This window comes from Condylostylus longicornis, unplaced genomic scaffold, assembly GCF_029603195.1.
Source record: "Condylostylus longicornis isolate FDR11 unplaced genomic scaffold, ASM2960319v2 ptg000098l, whole genome shotgun sequence".
Lineage (NCBI taxonomy): Eukaryota > Metazoa > Arthropoda > Insecta > Diptera > Dolichopodidae > Condylostylus > Condylostylus longicornis.
In genome coordinates this window covers 920731-939045 of record NW_026578066.1, presented here as the reverse complement: position 1 = coordinate 939045, position 18315 = coordinate 920731, and the positions used below count along the sequence as shown (strand labels likewise).

At 22.1% G+C, this 18315-nt stretch overlaps 1 protein-coding gene across 1 annotated transcript; it reads left to right on the top strand.

Annotated features, from left to right (window-relative positions):
* The first annotated feature begins 3605 nt into the window (after window positions 1-3605).
* Window positions 3606-18251, top strand: LOC129613981 (uncharacterized). Its single transcript, XM_055528342.1, has 4 exons — window positions 3606-3707; window positions 5645-5700; window positions 17117-17812; window positions 18007-18251. The coding sequence occupies exons 2-4, from the start codon at window positions 5657-5659 to the stop codon at window positions 18020-18022; spliced, it is 756 nt and encodes a 251-aa protein (XP_055384317.1). The 5' UTR covers window positions 3606-3707; window positions 5645-5656; the 3' UTR covers window positions 18023-18251.
* Window positions 18252-18315: the final 64 nt, after the last annotated feature.

The window sequence follows — 18315 nt, the reverse complement described above, 5'->3', positions numbered from 1 at the left end:
TATTATTATTATATTATTAAAAAATTTTATTAATAAAATAATATTATTAAATAATTTCTAAAATTAACAAAATAAATGTACATACGTACCTATATAATAAATTCTTAACAAAATAATAATAAAAATTATATTGGTAAGTGACGTAATGAAATTATTTAAGTATACGCATATGTGTATGTATGTATATTAATTATAAAAGTGAATTGTCAGTGTAAAAACAAAAAAACAAAAATTTTTTTTTTATTTTTTTTTTCATTATCATTAAAAAAGTGTATTATAATAATGGTTTATTTACTATTCAATAGATAGAGGTGATGTTGAATTTAATTTTTATCTCTGAGACTAAAATATTTTAAATGTAAATACGTAAATAATGTGAATATATTTTATAGTAGGTACCTAATACCTATAACATTACTGATATACATGTATAATATTATTTATTTTTTTTATATATGTACATTATTATAACACTTTAGTCATCTTCTTGTTTTTTCATTATTTTATTTATTTATTATATTATTATTGTCTAATTTCTATTTATTTTTCTATACTCGCTCACTCTCTCTAATATACTTACATATATGCTGTGACTGTGTGTTGAATGAGTAATAAAATGTTGAATTTGTGAAATAAGTTTACTTATAACGAAAAGAGAAAAATTAGTGTTAAATATTTATAAAAAAAAAAAAAATTTAAAAATATAAAAATTAATACATACATAAAATATTTCTTATGTGTAATTTTATTAATCTTTCATACATCAATAAAAACTTTAAAAATTTTACAAATCAAAAAGATTCATTAAAAAAAAAAAAAACACAAATAGCCGGTATAAAAGTTAACAAATTTGCCGGTTTTTATTACTTTTCATTTGCTACATACATACATATGTATGTATGTATGTATTTTCTGACAGAAAATCAATTTTTGTCCAAATCAAATTTTTAAAACGTGATAAAATAATTATAATTTTTATTATAATTTAATATTTTTATTGGTATTAATTAACATGCGTTTATAATTTTATAGTTATCGTATACCACTTATGTATATAGTAAGTGAATTTCATGTATTTTTATTGTTATTTTCAATACTCAAGTACATGTGTATGCATATGGGAAAATTTACTCAATAATCTCATTTATCAAATATTTTGACATTTTAGTCAATAATACCTCGTTTCGCAAATGCTTTATAATACATAAATAATAACATTAAGTATATACTTAAAAAAATTTAAAGTTAATAATGTCTAATAGCCACAATTAATATTTGAAAAATGTAGTGCGAATGTTGCAATATATCAGCATACAAACTTCTTTTATTTCGCTTATGTATTACACACTAGTTTCTCCATTCATCTCATTTGTAAAGTAGAGACTCAAAAACTTTCTAGTTGTAACGGGATAACAATAATTAGTACTCCTTCCATATATAAGTTCATATGTACGTACTTGATTAAATTATAATTAAGTAATTTAGTTGTGTTTCTTAAGTAAATTTCTTTTGCCGAATTATTTGAACTTTTAAAAATAGATTCATTAACAAAATAATACACGAGTAACATTATTCATTGTTGATATTGTAAAAAATACCAATGCATATCTCACTTTTCAAAATGTATTGCAAATGAATTTTAAGCTACAAATGTACAAGTATCATCCTATTGTAATTTTGAAGAACAACTATAACATGTATGTGTGCATGTGAATATTCAAGAATATTACTTGTTTCTAAAACCATGTTTCTATACATACCTTTCACAAATATTTATTTTTCAAATATATATGTATATAAGTATGTTATATTGCAAACAAATTAAAGAAAAGACAAAAAATTAAAAATAAATTTTTAAATTTAAAAAATTTTCATTTCAAATAAGAATATGTTTAAAGTCCAAAGTTAAATAAACTTTTTAAAATTGTTATTTTTAATTTCACATTTCGCATTTCGAAAATATATGAAGTAGGTTTATTATTATAAATAATAATATGAATATAAAATATAGTTATAGATGTAAAATTCAAAACTAGAAAATAGTCAATAAGAAAAAAATATTAAAAAATTGTTGTCAAAAGTCTAACCCTCGCTTTACCGCAGTATAAACCTTTTATTAGAAATAATAAAAATGTGCCTAAAATTCTTTACAATATTACACAGCAAGTATACCTACATATATTTTAATTAGACATTAAATAAATTAAATTTTGAAGTTTTAATTATTGTATAAGTTGGAAACCCTGAATTAATTAGTGAACAAATTATTTTATTAATATTATTAGTACAATTCGGTGTTACATACAAGTACTACATCAGAAATTATTGAATTCAAGCGAAAACTTTTGGAATCAAAAAATAAATTTTAACAGGATTAAATGAATGGGTTAAAAGCTTATGTACATACTCTTATTGCCACAGTAAACTGGTAGTTAAATGTTTTTATTATAACAAAAATTCAACTTGTATTTAAAAAAAAAAAAATTACTCGTACAATTCTTTCATTATTTTATATTAAATGTATTAGTAATTTTTGAATGAACAATGTTACGGCAATCGTCTGTAACTTTTAGATAATAAAGCAAATGTACATATGTATGTATGTATATATGTATGTATGCAAGAAGTGAATTTTACTTATTTTGCAGATAAAACATAGTGATTGACATAACGGTGATTAAAATCTTGTAATTTTTGGATTTTTGCAACAGTAAAAATTGAAGTAATCTTGTAACTCAAGAATGGATAATACGTTACTGTTAAAAGCTGAAAATTGCAGAAAATTATTAAAGTTGACATTTAATTTTTGAAAGAATTAGACACTTAAAAATTTTATTTACTTAATGTTAATTGACTTAAAAAATTCTAATGTCTCATATAGGGGACTAATAATATGTATTTGATATTTCTCGAACTTTCATTGGTAAAATGGAATGGAAAATTTTCCTTCTTTAATTCTGGAAATTACCTTTTACCGTAACATAATATAAATTTACATACATATATTATGTACATGAATAAATGTGCATACACAACTTATATACAGTAAAACACGATTGTTTTGGACACTTTTTAGTAGTACAGTACATAAAATTGTTCGAATATGTGAATCTATTTTTATGTGTAATTAACAAATTTATGACTGAATGATGTAATATTACTGTGCGCTTGTAAAATTTGGTTCCGAACCATTAGCGAGGTTACACTTGTATTTTTAAAAGAAATGAAATTACTGTGTTCAAATGAAGTTATTACGTAAAATTTTTCAGTTTTCATTTAATTTGAAATAAAATTCTATATTTTACACAAAATTCTGAAAATAAATTGAAATTCTTTCAATTGAATAACATACTTCCAATTAACCATATTCTACTGTATACCTACATGAGAAAAATCGTAATTTCTATATATGCATTCTATTTGTTATACATACTGTGTATATTTTATTCTTCGAAAAAAATTTTGCAACAATTTCCTGAAAATAGATTTGACTAAAATAATATTTTTACTTCATTTCGAATTTTTTTTCTTATTTTGTTTTATTTTATTTTTTTATTTTATTATATCTCTCTTTTGGATTTTCGGACTAAAGATGAAATAACGTAAATTGTAATTATATAGTACATAATATGCTCATATACCGGCAGCCGGCAATCACAATTTTGTAAACTTTTAAATATTTTTTTTCTTCTGGATAAATTAATTAAGTAATATAAATAATCAAATTCATAAATTAGTAAAAAAAATTTTTTTTTTAAAAAATAAATTTTATAATAAATACAAAAGTATTTTAAATTGTAAATTTCTGAGGAAATAATTAATAAAATGTGAGCATTTTGTGTTTTAAAAAAAAATGTGTATATTTAGTGCATAAGTACTTAAGTACATTTGTATTAGCTTTTAAAATGGTTAATTCTCGTAAAGTATATACAGTGCATATACGTATAAACATAAATATGTGTGTTTAAAATGAATTAGTTAAAAATTCATACAATTTTCAGTGTTACATAACTACTTTAATTGTTGAGTATTGCAAGAAATATTGTGGAAAATTTACAAAAATAAATATGACTTTTTTTTTTTTTGTTGTGAAAATCAAAATTTTTGAAGATTTTAGTGAAATTTCATTTGCTTCAAATATGAAAATTAAAAAAAACGAAAAGGGAAATGTGTTTTTTGTAATGTCAAATTTATTATATTTTCTTAAACACTTTCTATTTGGAATATACATAATTTTTTTTTTTCATTTTGTTTCATCATCCATCACACTCGTAAAAAAGTTTTTCAATTGAATATAAAAATTTTTGGCTTTTGACCAAATATTACGTTGTTTCTTACATTACGAGAAAATGAGAATCTCTTTTACTACTTCCTATATATTTTATTATATACTAAACTATATACATATATGTATATATACATATCATGTTCATTATTTACAATTCGAATTAATTAGTAACTAGTTACGAAAGGATGTTATTATGTTACAAAATATTCATAAATCTTGATTGTGTGAAAAAGCATAAAATTATTTATTTACTTTCTTATTTTCATCGATTTGTAATTAATTGACATTTCATATCAATAATTTATAATATATATGTACATAAGTATTATAATTATCAATTTATGGTGAACCACAATGAATTCGAGAAAATTTATAAAAAAACTTCTTTCATTAATTAAAATGCATTCTGTGCAAATACATGAAAATTATTAAAATTTGTAAACGTTTGAAATTTTCCTATACACCCACATAATTTTGACCTATATGAATTATTAACCAAGAAAATTTTTTAACCCCGCATTTTCATAATATACACATAGTTACAATAAGAATGGCCGCTGTATAACATGAATTGTCAAATTTATTTCATTATGAAGTTTAGATTCTGTTTAACATGATTAAATAACAATAATTAATTGCGAGTATGTCAATTTTATGTCAATTAATAAAATTACAAAAAACAATTAAATAATTTTTATGCCAAATAATAAAACAAAGGGATGAATTATATTTTAATAAAATTTGCATGAATTTATATTTAAATCGTCTGCCTAGTCATTACATTTATTGGGTTTCACTTCCAAGCGGGCAATATTCTATTTTAAATAATGGCCGTATTAACATTTCAAAAAATGTAAATGGATGTGTAAAGATGAATGCATAGTATGTCGAAAGATGGATGTGATGATTAGAATAGTTAATTATAAATTAATTGCTCAATGTCATATGCACAATTTAATAATTTAAATCCGGCAAAAAATTTATACTTATACATAATTCAATGCACAAATTATAAATTTTTATCATCACTGCACAGTTCTTAGCATTAATAGACTACTTATAAATCACATTTTAATTTATAATTCATAAGTTTTTAATTATTTTCTCAGACAGTAAAAATATTGTATAGTCACGCTTCGTCAAATTAATCATGAATTAATTAAAAAGGTTTTAGTATTAAATTTTAGCAGTAACAGTATAGATTTTGGCTGTCTTACTAGAAAATATTTTTGTGTTTGTTTATATGTGCAAGTATTTAGGTATATTGATTTATTACGAAATCAATAATTATACCTCAAATATCTTTATTATTAAAATTTAATTTACATTATTCAAATATTTTTCTTTTATTTTCAGAATACTTAAAAAATGTTCGGCTTATGGTATCTATCTTTAGCAATTGACGAATTGCGGTAAGTTAATTTTAATTATCTAAAAAATAAAAAATAAATAAATTTTTTTTTGAAAAAACATAAAAAATTATACATAAAATATAAATTTAAGAAAAATTTTAGCGCTATATCACAGATCTTTACCTTTCATATCTCATTTACTTAAAATATACAACAATTATAATGCTTTGTGAACTTAATATTAATTCACAATATTAAAATTATTCAACAGCTGCTTTTTTTACTTGCTTAAATTAATTCACAGTAGTATTTGAGAAAAAAAAATATTAACTTTGCTTTTTCGCCCATCTTAGAAAAAGCTTTCAAGTTTATCAAATCAACAAACACAGACATTTACTTAAATTTAATTATAATTAGAATTGCATAAGTTAAGGCGAAAAAGAAATTATTTTTTGAGTAAAAAGAAATGTAGTTTTGAGTGAAAATTTATTTTCATTTACAATATTAGGTACTAAAATAATTTTTCTTTTGTAAATAAATAATAAAGAAGTAAAAAAAAATAATTCTCAACTTGGTGAACATATACAATATTAAACATACTATATGGGTACCTATGTACATAATATATATAAGTATGTATGTACTTTGAAATGAAAAAACCATAAATAAATAGGTAAAAAAATCAGTGATATTTTTTTTATCTTTAAAAAATTAGTTATTTTTTTTTTATGTTTTCTTGCATTACATAAAGGATAATTTTTGTATCTCATCTTCTTCATCAATATTGATTTTAAAGTTTTAGGGTAAACACTGTAAACTATTTATGTATAACTTGATTACATAACTATTAAGTATATTATAGAGAAAATTTAAGTTATGAAATTTCATTTTAGTTAGAACAAATAGTTATTAAAGCAAAAAATTCAACAGGCTCTTCGTTCAAATAGGCTCACCGTATATACAATAAATATAGAGGGTGTACAATGAATTTCAGTCCTGTTATTAAACAATTTACCTTATATATTGGAATAATAAACATATGTATATAAATGCCTCTATACATGAATTTATGGAAATCAACAATTTGCGTTATTTTGATTTAAATCATTGTTTTTCGACATACTATGCAATATGATTAGTTTAAAATGTTGAAAAACTAATGAAAGACAAATATTCCTAAAGATTCATATAATTTATATATAGGACAATATATTTTATATTTATTTAGCAAGAAATTTACAAAAAGAAAAATTTTTTTTTAAATATTTTATAAAACGTTTGACACACGCTTATAAATTAAATTGATATAGAATAGCGTGAGTGTTTTAAAATTGTGAATTCCCCCTTTGTTATTGTTATTTACATGTTTCTTATTATTTAATTATGTCCCGGTTATTCGAAGAAATGTTATTCATTCTTAATAATTTTAAAAAAGATTTTCTATTGTTCAAACAAATTAATTTTTTAATGAATGTGAAGACCATTTAACAATTTTCACTCCAAAGAGTTTTTCAACTTAAAAATTCCATTCAATATGAAAACATAGTAACTTTAAAAAAGATACTGGAAAAATTTATAAACAGAGAAAGTATTCTTAAAATATAAACGCCATGAAATGCTTACATCCCATTTTTTGTTTTTAATAAATTTGAAAACAAAGTATGAACCTTAATTATTTCAATTATTTTCAATTTTTCATCGCTTCAAATCCCTTAAAATTTCTTATACCTAATAATAAGACACTTCGCGTAGTCTGTTTGTTTGAAATTCTAATTCTTAAATTAAAATTTTACTTCAAAATTTTTGTTTTTTTTTCTAGGATCCAAACGCGTGCATAATACACCAATTTCTATATTATTATTCTATAAAACATGTCATACTTATTTAAATTTTAAATGCATCACTGATGAACCAAATGAAAAAATCATAATATTAATAAGAGCATAAATTAAAATTTAATTCTTTTAAAGATGAATTTAAAAAAAAAAAAATTTGGATTATCAAAATATTAAAATATTCAAGAATCACATTTCAAAACAAAATACATATGTATTTGTATATTATATATATATATAAATATGTATGTAAGTTCAAAAACCAAAAATAAGTAATCCAACAAAATGTTTAGAAAGAAAAAAAAAATTTTTTATATCTTAAATATTTTTTTCAATAAATTTATATTATGCATGCTCGCAGTTTACTATACAGTATAACATTATAATATAAAAATATTTAAGATAATTTATGTATATTATGTATATATATTATATATTTAAATATTATATACTAAACAATGTAAAGAAACAAGTATAAAATAAAAGCAAAATTATTATATCTATTTTTATATTTTAAAATAAAAAATGATTTCCTCCTGGCAGTTTGCCTTAAAATTCACACACGAAAATAACCAAAAAAACAACAATAGTATAACATGACACGATCTGCTTCAATTATATAGTATCTCTGAAAATTTTCATGAAAAAATTTCTTCAAAAAGAAAAACATAAAAATGTTGAAAATAAAATAATTTTCATTTATAAAATAAAAGCCGCCCGGTAATATTTGTGTTGTTTTTTTGCTTTACTTTCGAAAAATTTTTCTTATATATATATTTTTTTTTTGTTTCAAATAATTTTCACAAAAATAGAAGTAAAAATTTTAAAATTTTCATTTAAATTCAAGAAAAAAAAATTTCTATTTTCTTAAACATTTTTTGTTTTTTGGTTTCATCTTGGGCATTCCTTATTATATTTTTTTCAGAGATTTTCTAAGAAATATTTTACCCCAAACCTCCAAAGAAAAGAAAAATTTCAAAATTTGTCACAGAAAAGAAAAAAAAATACCACTGCAGGAGAAAAAAACAATTTATTGTATAAGAAAGTAAAAAAATTTCTATTTAATTTTTGTTCTATTTTCCTTTAATTATTTTTTCCTTGTATGTGGTAAAAAGCTAAAAAAAAAAAATTATTTTAAATTTTAAGACTTTTTTTTTTGTATCAAATCTCAAGAAATCTTAAGCTAAAATAATTATTAAATTGAAATTATTTTAAAATATGTTTGAATTAGTTCTCTTTAGTCTAGAATATTAATTCTAATGTTTTTTTTTAGTCCTAATTTAAAAGATGCCTGTCATCCAAAATGCGTCCATTTTATAAAATAAAAAATTTATACAATGTAGCAAGATATAAGTAGTTTTAACGACGCAGTAAGAAAGTATAAAGGGTGTAGTAAAAAAACCGAGATTACAATGTTCTCGTTATTTGAGTTTTCTTATGGTGTTAATACTGCATTTTGGAATTTACGCAAGAATTATGCATAATAATCTGATTTTAATGAAAAAATATGTAATAAAATAAAATTTTGTACATATTGTATAATGTCCAATGAATTTCTCTTAAACAAAATTTCAAACTTAATTGAAAATTTTCAGGAATTCCTACAAAACTAACTTGCATTTTAAAATATGACTTTTTGTATTAAATAGTGTTTATAATCTTGTATATTACAGGAGCAAATATCACTTTATATTTCAGCTATTTTAAGTAATTTTAAAAACTGTTAATTAAACGATGCTCCCGAAGAACAAGAATTTCAAAACCATCTTCCAATTTATTAATAACCAATTGTGTATAGTAAGATAATTAATAATCTTTCAATTGTATAATTTGTTTCGTAATCTCTGACGTTTTAGTGTATTCATTTTATTACTGAAATTCTTTATTAAATTCTACTCAACTCAAATTCACAACTCAAACCGATTACAACTGAAAGCTTATATGTATATCATTGTGAATAGCAATATAAAATATTATGTAATCACTTACATACATACTTATATAAAATTTGATTTTCTTTACAAATTCTAGTATATATTTAAGATAAAAATCAAAATTTTACAACTATTTTTTACATCACCGGATGCAACATAAATTTACATACATATTTCCTTTTCATTTTTCAAAAATTATTAATAATTTCGTAATTGACAAATCTTGTCAAAATATTCAAAATATTTTAAAATTTTTTCTTGAATATTGTTCAATAAATTTTAAATAATAATAAAGAATTCAATATTTTCTTTTAAAAATCGTAAATAAATGTCAAATATTTCATTTGAATGGCTACATTATTATTGTACAATTATTATTGTTCTTTAAAATTGAAATTAATTGTAAAAATTAACAATTATTATATTTTGAGTCAATAAAAACATTTACATATTCACAATTAACAATATTTATTATCAATAATTAAAAATATATTATTATACGCAATATGCACGTACGTATGTATGTACTATGTACTTTATATCAAGAAATGTGTGCAATTTTAATAATAGAACGCGTTCTTTACGATTCTAAATAGTTTTGAATTTTTAATTGACCATGAATAATTTAAATTTTTTGGAGTGAATTTCATTTTATATTTCATTTTATTTTTAATTTTTAATTGAAAAAAATGTTCTTACAAAAGAATAAAAGTGAAAATTTTTAGCGAATTATACTATCGTTAAATACGATATTAAACAAGGGATTCCAAGACAAAAAAAAAAGTACTTAAAAACTTTTGAAAAAAAATTTTTTAATTATTTTTTAATCATTTAGAATTGCCCTAAATCAAGGTTCTTAATTCACAGCCATTTTTTAAATTTAAATTTCGATACGCCTTACAGCTACGTCCAAATTTCAAATATTTCCCAAAACTTCATCATACTCGAATGTATATAGCCATTCTTCATTTCAATATTCAGTCCATTTCTCTTGATGATTGTACCTACGGCAATATTAAAAGTATTAATTCAATTTTGTAATTATATTATTATTATATTTGTATGTACAATCATACTTACATATATTTTCTGTTCTACACCTTCATATTCACAATTTTATATTTAAAATCAGATATTCAATACTATTTTAAATGTGCAATATAATTATTTCAAATTTCCCAGGCATAGCTAGTCTCATTAAATTTCAGATTTTATTACTTGCTTTTTAAATTATAAACACAGACAATTTGTATACAAAATATATTTAGTTATACGTATATACTTATATTTATTATAAAATTGCTCAATTATTATACGCTTATGCAAGTAATTGACAAAAACATTCATGTGCACATATATACATTGTGTTCTAAAAATAAAATAATTACATTATTAGAAAATTTATATTTTAGAAATCTTTTTAAAGTTTATTGTTTAAAATTCAAAAACATAGCAAATAAATTTTATAATTGTGGAAATATTTATCTTTTATATTTTGGCACTCTAATAAATTGGATGCAATAAATCAATCAAATTTTAAGGAAAAATTTAAATTCAAAAGAATGCTAAAAACTTAGTCACTTCAAACTGGGCTCGAGCTAGTACGATCCGCTTTGTAGGAAGACGTTTTATAAACAAAGTTATTAACAAAGTTACTGGATGTGAAGAAACTATTCACAAGAATGTTGTGTTATATTATTTGTTAGAGCGTCCGATTTCTAAGGCGGGAAATTACTTAATCAAAGACCAGTTTAAAAAGAACATGATTTTTTTTCAATTTTCTGCCTTTAATCTCGTTCTTTTGCCTTTGAATTTTCTCTGTTCTGCGATTATTTGAATTTTTATATTGCATAAATCAAGGGGTAAATTTAATTTATAGAAATTTTAACAATTTTAAACTGAATAATGAAATTTCATTCAAAAAATATTTGAATTTTAAAATAAGCTTAACTATATAAAAAATACTGACTTTAATTTATTTTTATGTCTCAAGATTTGATGGAATGTGAAAAATTTAATGGAAAAAAAAATTTCATTTTATTATTTTAAATTAAAAATTTTGAATGAGCTTGCTCAAAAATTTGCAAATTATTCGAATAATTAACACTACAACTTAAAATGCTTAAGAATGTGTACAATAATTTTTTTTTTGTTCGCTCACTTATTTCAAACTCTTAAGACAATAATTATTTTAAACAATAAATTATTTTTTTTAAATATTCTACATTGTATAACAGTTATGTATATCTATTGTCATATAAATATAAATGCATATATAATTTTATATACATGTGCTCTTAATTAAGATTTATTTCTTTCACTTATAAATCTGCACAGAATTTCCTATTCTTCAATTGTACATTAAAACAAATTAGTCCACTTGTACATATACGTTATATATTTAAACATTTGTATGACAATATAAGTGAAAACAGAAACACTTTTATTTTATAAGAGAAAATAAAAAAAATAGAATTCTTTATTTTTCTTTTTATTAAATATTTTCTTTTAAGATCCGATCAGGATCGTATATAAGTCTAGTTTGAAATTATTCACAAATGGCTCATTGAGATTTATTTATTTCTCTCTCCTGACCGCATAAAAGTATAAACACAAAATGTAATTCACAACATAGACGTACTGTCATTAATTCAATAATATTTTGGAATTATTTTAAATATTCTAAAAAATTTAACGAAATACCAAATTCCCAAGTTATTCCAAGTGGTAATAGTCAAAAATTAAAATTTATCTTTATAATAGTTCTTGCAAACTTGAAAAAATCGAATTGAACTCCAAGTGATTTATACTTGGAATATATTTATATATGTATATTTAAAAATACTTCTCCTTGTTTGTTTCCATATCCGATTGAATTGCTTTGAATATAACTTTAAGATTCTTAACACGTTTATCGATGCACCTTCTTGTACCTTTGTGGTTCCAGTTTAGGCTCATGTGCACCGTTTAGGCTCAATATTAGATTCTATTTTAATATATCCAACTCTATTCAGTTTTCTCTTTCTTATCGGCTTACCGAATGTTCTTCTTCTTTTAGGACCCTTACATAACATTTCCATCAGAACAAGCTCTTTGACATATGGCCAAATTATACATGGGCGCATCATTTAACTAAAATTACATATTAAAATATTTTTGTTTTATAAATTATTTTTTTATTACTTTTATAAAAATTTTTGATTAATCAAATTTTAAAATTGAAAAATCAATATCGATTTCTATATACATATTTACAATGTTAATTTTTGAAAATGTCATTAACTTTTGACATTATTTACATTATTTTGCAATTATATGTATAGTTTTCCAAAATATATCGGAGTATATTGTCTATTGGTATGTTTAGGTCCTATATATTGTTGTATGTATTTAATTGTGTGTTTACATTTTTAAAATAATAAAAAAACTTTTTTTTAAAATAGCCTTAATGGTGACCCTGGTCATAACTCAAGGTTTTTATTTAAATTTTATATTTTTTTCTTGTTTTTTTATTTTATTTTTATTTTTTTCTCATAAAACGTCGCACGTCAATAATTTTATACATAGAGTTTACATACATTTGTATATCATTGGTATATTCTATTTATTTGTATAAAATATAGGCTGCAATTTATATTTTGTTGATACTGGAAAATTCTATACCTAAATGTACATACATAAGTACTTATTTATAGCTTATATATTATATTGTATGGAGCTATACAAAGTGGAATAAAATTGTATATGAGTACTCATTTCTATAATAACAAATATGATAAATTGATAATATTAGTCTAATATTACGGTATATACCGAGTATGTTTGTAAAGAAATTTTCTGATCCTATATATTATAAGAATGTATATACTTATATTGTTTAAACGTTATATTAAAATATTAACGTACTTGCTTATGTGTAGTTTGAAATCATTATTTTACATACACACAACCATCTTAGAATTGTAGAGAGATATACATATAAGTATATGATAATAACACTCTTGTACATACTTATATGTATACCAGTATTCGGTATATTAACGTAAAAATTTTAATATCATCACGTTTAGGATAAATTTAAGAAAACAAACGTTAACAGCTCATATTATTGCGCAATAGTATTTATTTTTCCTCAATTTTATTATTATTTTTATTTAAAAAAAAAAAATTTATTGTTATTTCTAGAGAAAACTTTTTTTTTGTGTTTTCATTTTTGAAGAAGGTTGCTGAATTTATTTTTTGTTTTTTTTTTGCATTTTTGTTGTCAACAAAATATTATAAAAATTAAAGATAATAATAAAAAAAAGAATAAAAATAAAAAATTAAAAAAATTATTTTAGGAAAATTTGAAAAAAAAAAAAATTAAATTTATTTTTCGATTTTTCAAAAATTTTTATTTGACCTCTAACGAAGTCAAAGTCAAAACTAAAATAAAAAAAAAACAAAAAATTTGAGAAGTAAAAAACAAAGTTTTTTTTTACTTACTCTTAAAACGTCATATACAAACATATGTTTCAATACACACACACGCACAAAAATAAAATATTAGTGAAATTGATTATAATTGAATAGTAAATAATATTGGGTATTGTACGCCATATTGACTAACTACCCTAGTGATTTTATAAAAATTATTACAGTTTTACATTATAGTATTGCAGTTGGCAGCTTGGTTCATTCATGCAATGCAATATTTCAAATATTTGCAGTATACGGGTGTATATACGGGTGTAAACAGCAACAACACACTCAGAGACTAAATAGATAAATATTGAATTTAATTCTTGCATATGTTCAAGAAAATTGTACTGAAATTTTGTATCGGAAATTTACTAAATTTCAAATAAATTTCCATTATATCAAAAAGTATAAAAAATTCTTTAAAAGTAATATTTAGATAAAACAAGATAGAAAACTTTTTATTTACCCAAAAAGTTTATGAAACTAAATGGATTTATGTTTTTTTTTATTTTCATTTTAAATTTTAATATGCTCTGCAACATATTTTTCATGATTTTTAATCTTGTTACATAGTAAAAATTCTTTCTTATATATAAATTATAGTTAACCATCACTAAATACACATACAACTTCATATAATATATCAAACAATTCCATATTTATAAGGAATTTGTTATTGTAATTTAGATACCTGCAGTTGGAAGTTGCCTTAAAGCCAAAAATTTATTGCCAAATATTTAACATAAGCAAAAAGCGCTTGTTCGACATAAATGTACGTATTAATATAGAATAATATTCAATTATTTTCTTGTTACAAGTTATATTCAGTACAATATTTCAATAGACAAACTAGCTCTAACCTATTATTTAAATGATGACCTGCACTTTGAAAGAATATACGAGTATTATCAATTATCGCTTGCTAATTTCTTATACAATATGTCAATTTCGCCTCAATTTTCACAATGATTCTTTAAAGTATTGACTTTTTTAACTTGAATTACAAAAAGTACGAGTAGTACTTTTACATAGAGTACTCATTATTTACAAGAGTACTTAGAAAGGGCTAAACAACACTAAAAGATTCATCCGCATTGGGTGAATATACTTTAATAAATGATAATTCCAATTAACGAAAAAAAAACGTGATAAAAAGGCCTGTTATGAGAAAAATTTATTAAAACTTAAAATGTAAGCTCTCTTGCGGACTACTTGTCATCAAATCAAAGTTGACATTACTCGGATCCAAGCTAATATAAGCAAAATATTAATACATACATATATAATCATATAAATATTTTCATATTTTAAAATTCGAGTTAGTTTTGTACGAGATGCTGGTCCATATTATAATAAAAAATAGATCAAATAATATCGCAAACGAGACCTTGTATAATTTTTAAAATGTACTGTGCAACACGTGCAAAATTTCTGATAAAATTAGTTTAATTTTCAAATTATTTTATATACCCTTACTTTTATAAAATTGTGCTCATTAAATCAAATGTTTTTTACTCGAAAATTTTCATCCAAAAATTTAAAATTAATTTAATATAGTGAATTTTTTTGACAGCAAAAGATTATAATTCAGTTAATTATCAAAATAAAATAACAACGACAACAAAAAATACATTAATAAAATCAAAATCAATCATGTGAGTTTAAAAACCACTGATATGAAACGTTAAGAATATTGGTATAAAATTTCTTTTGTTTTTTTGTTTTTGTAAATTTTTTCTACAATTTTCTCACATGAGTGCCCCCAACAATTTTTATGCTTTATTCTACTCTTTCTTTTTTGTTTAGATATCAAATTGTGTCCATCACATTAATAAATTTTTTGATTTTCTATTTGCAAGATTCTATGTACACTTAGGTTATATACATATGATATATGTATATAGTGTCAATTATCTGCATAAATATTAAAATTACAATAAAATCAGTTGTGGTGTTTAAAATATTTAAATTTAATAAAAAAAAGTAATTGAAATTTAACCTTTACAATTAAAGAGAAATTTTATTTAAAAGAAATATGAAAATTAATATTTAAACATGAGCCTGATTTGAGTATGCAGATTAATCTTGGTGAAATTTGTCAGAAAAATATTCACCACGGTGTTCCTATATATTATGTATTATAAGTCTTACTCCTAGAAGGAGCACAAGCCTAGTGTATGCTATAATAAATAGTTATGCTCCAGTTATAGTTATAGATATTTTAACTAGGTAGGTGACTAGCCCGTCGAAGATATTATGAGTATATATATCATAATTAAAATCTAAAAAGAAAAATTTTCAAATAATTTTAAACATTTCACACCTGTTTAACAAATTTTTTTATAATTCGATTCTTTTTCTGCAGATATATTTTAAAATTCTAATAGAAAAATTTCCATTCTTTTCTAAAATAGATTACTGATGTGTGAAATGGGAAAATTATAGATGTGAAATATATAATGTTATATTTTGACTTTAATGTATAACAATATAAAAAGTATTTGTATAGAATAAGCAATTCTGAATTCTGTTTTTACTTAAATATTCTTGAATTAAATTCTATAAACAATTTGAGATATCTAGTAACTATATAAAAAACGAGACTATCAATGATTTAAACTGAAAACTTTTGGTCATGAATGATTAAATTTCAAAATAAATATTTTAACTTAAATTCAAAATAAACAAACAACAATTTGGCTATGCTCCAATAACATGTTAAACGAGATCTACATTCATTAAAGTTATACACGTTTTTTTAAGAAAAAATTTAATTATTTTAAATGTTGCAGTTTTTTTTTTTTCTTATTTATAATAATTTTAGACATAAAAACATTGTATTTCTAATGACAATGAGAAATATTAGAGTATAGTAATACAATTATTATGTTTGACAGTAAATGGCTAATGCATTTCTATAACAATTTTAATCAGTGTGATAGGAAAGATCTGTTCGAAACCTTTATAATAGTTTCCCTGCTAGACTCGATCTTTTATGTCTTGAGATTTTTAAATTTTATTTTAACCATTTAATTTATTTTAAAATTATTTTATTTTCTATATAATTTAATTCCTTTTATAACTAATATCAATTTATTAAATTTATACTTTAAAATTTATATTATATTTAATTTAATTTTATTTATTTTTGTTAATTTAAATTATTTTTAATTTTATTTTTTTCTTTACTTTCATTTTAATATTTTATTTCTGTTGCGGTGTTAAAAACAAAAAAAAAACACACAGAAAATATTTGGGATTGTCATCAATTTTTGATTATTTCAAGGGTACTAAGACTGCTAGTAATAAGGCTATAGAAGATAAGAAACCGTCAACAGATAATAAAAATCAAGTGCCTCAAACAAAACCCGTTCTGAAACCAGCACCTGAACCACCAAAACCTGTTGTAGAACCACCAAAACCGGTTCTAAAACCAGCACCAGAACCTCCAAAACCAGTAGTAGAACCACCAAGACCAGCCCCAGCACCTCCAAAACCTATTGTAGAACCTCCGAGACCAGCACCCGAACCTCCAAAACCAATTGTAGAACCTCCAAGACCAGCACCGGAACCTCCCAAACCCTCACCTGTACCAATTACTCCGCCACCACAAAAATCATCATCACCACCAAAACCATCAACACCAAAACAAATAACTCCACCACCAGCACCGATTCAAACAAATGTTACTCCTAAAAAAGAACCATCCCCACCACAACCAAAATCATCACCATCACCATCACCATCATCGACCCCAACCAAAAATGATAATTTAAATAATTTCGATCGCAATAATATGTTTGGACCATCGAAAAAACTCGAAAATGGTGATACCGATTTAAAATCGAATATTAAAGATGCGACAACTTCATTTTTACAAGAAGAAGGTAGACAAGGACCACCAAAATCACAACAACAATCAATGCAACCATCAAATATTAAGTGAGTTTTATTATTGTTTTTTTATTTTTAAAAATTCATTTATTTTGATTTTATTTAATTTGTATATGAGCATTTTGTTTAGTTAATTTGATTTTTTTCTTTTTTATTATTTTTATTCTCTATTTAATGCTAAATTTAATTTTCTTTTTAATTCCTTATTTAATTTGTTTATTTATTATTTGAAATTTTTTCAGTTTCAAGCAGCTATAAAATATAAAAATCTACTATATGGAATTTTATGAATACTTTGTACTTTTGTTTTAAAAATACAGAGTGTTTAATGTGTTTCTAAATCCCTATATTATAGAAAAAAAGTCATCAGAAAAAAATAGATAGTAATTTGCTTTAAAAATTAATACACATACGTACATATAAAGATTAATTGTTTTTTTTTTTTTAAATTCCTGGCATGCCAGTAATTTATTTAATGTACTTATATATCATGGTAAATATTATGATATTATCATGATGTATTATATACGATTGTTATGTTATTTTTTTAA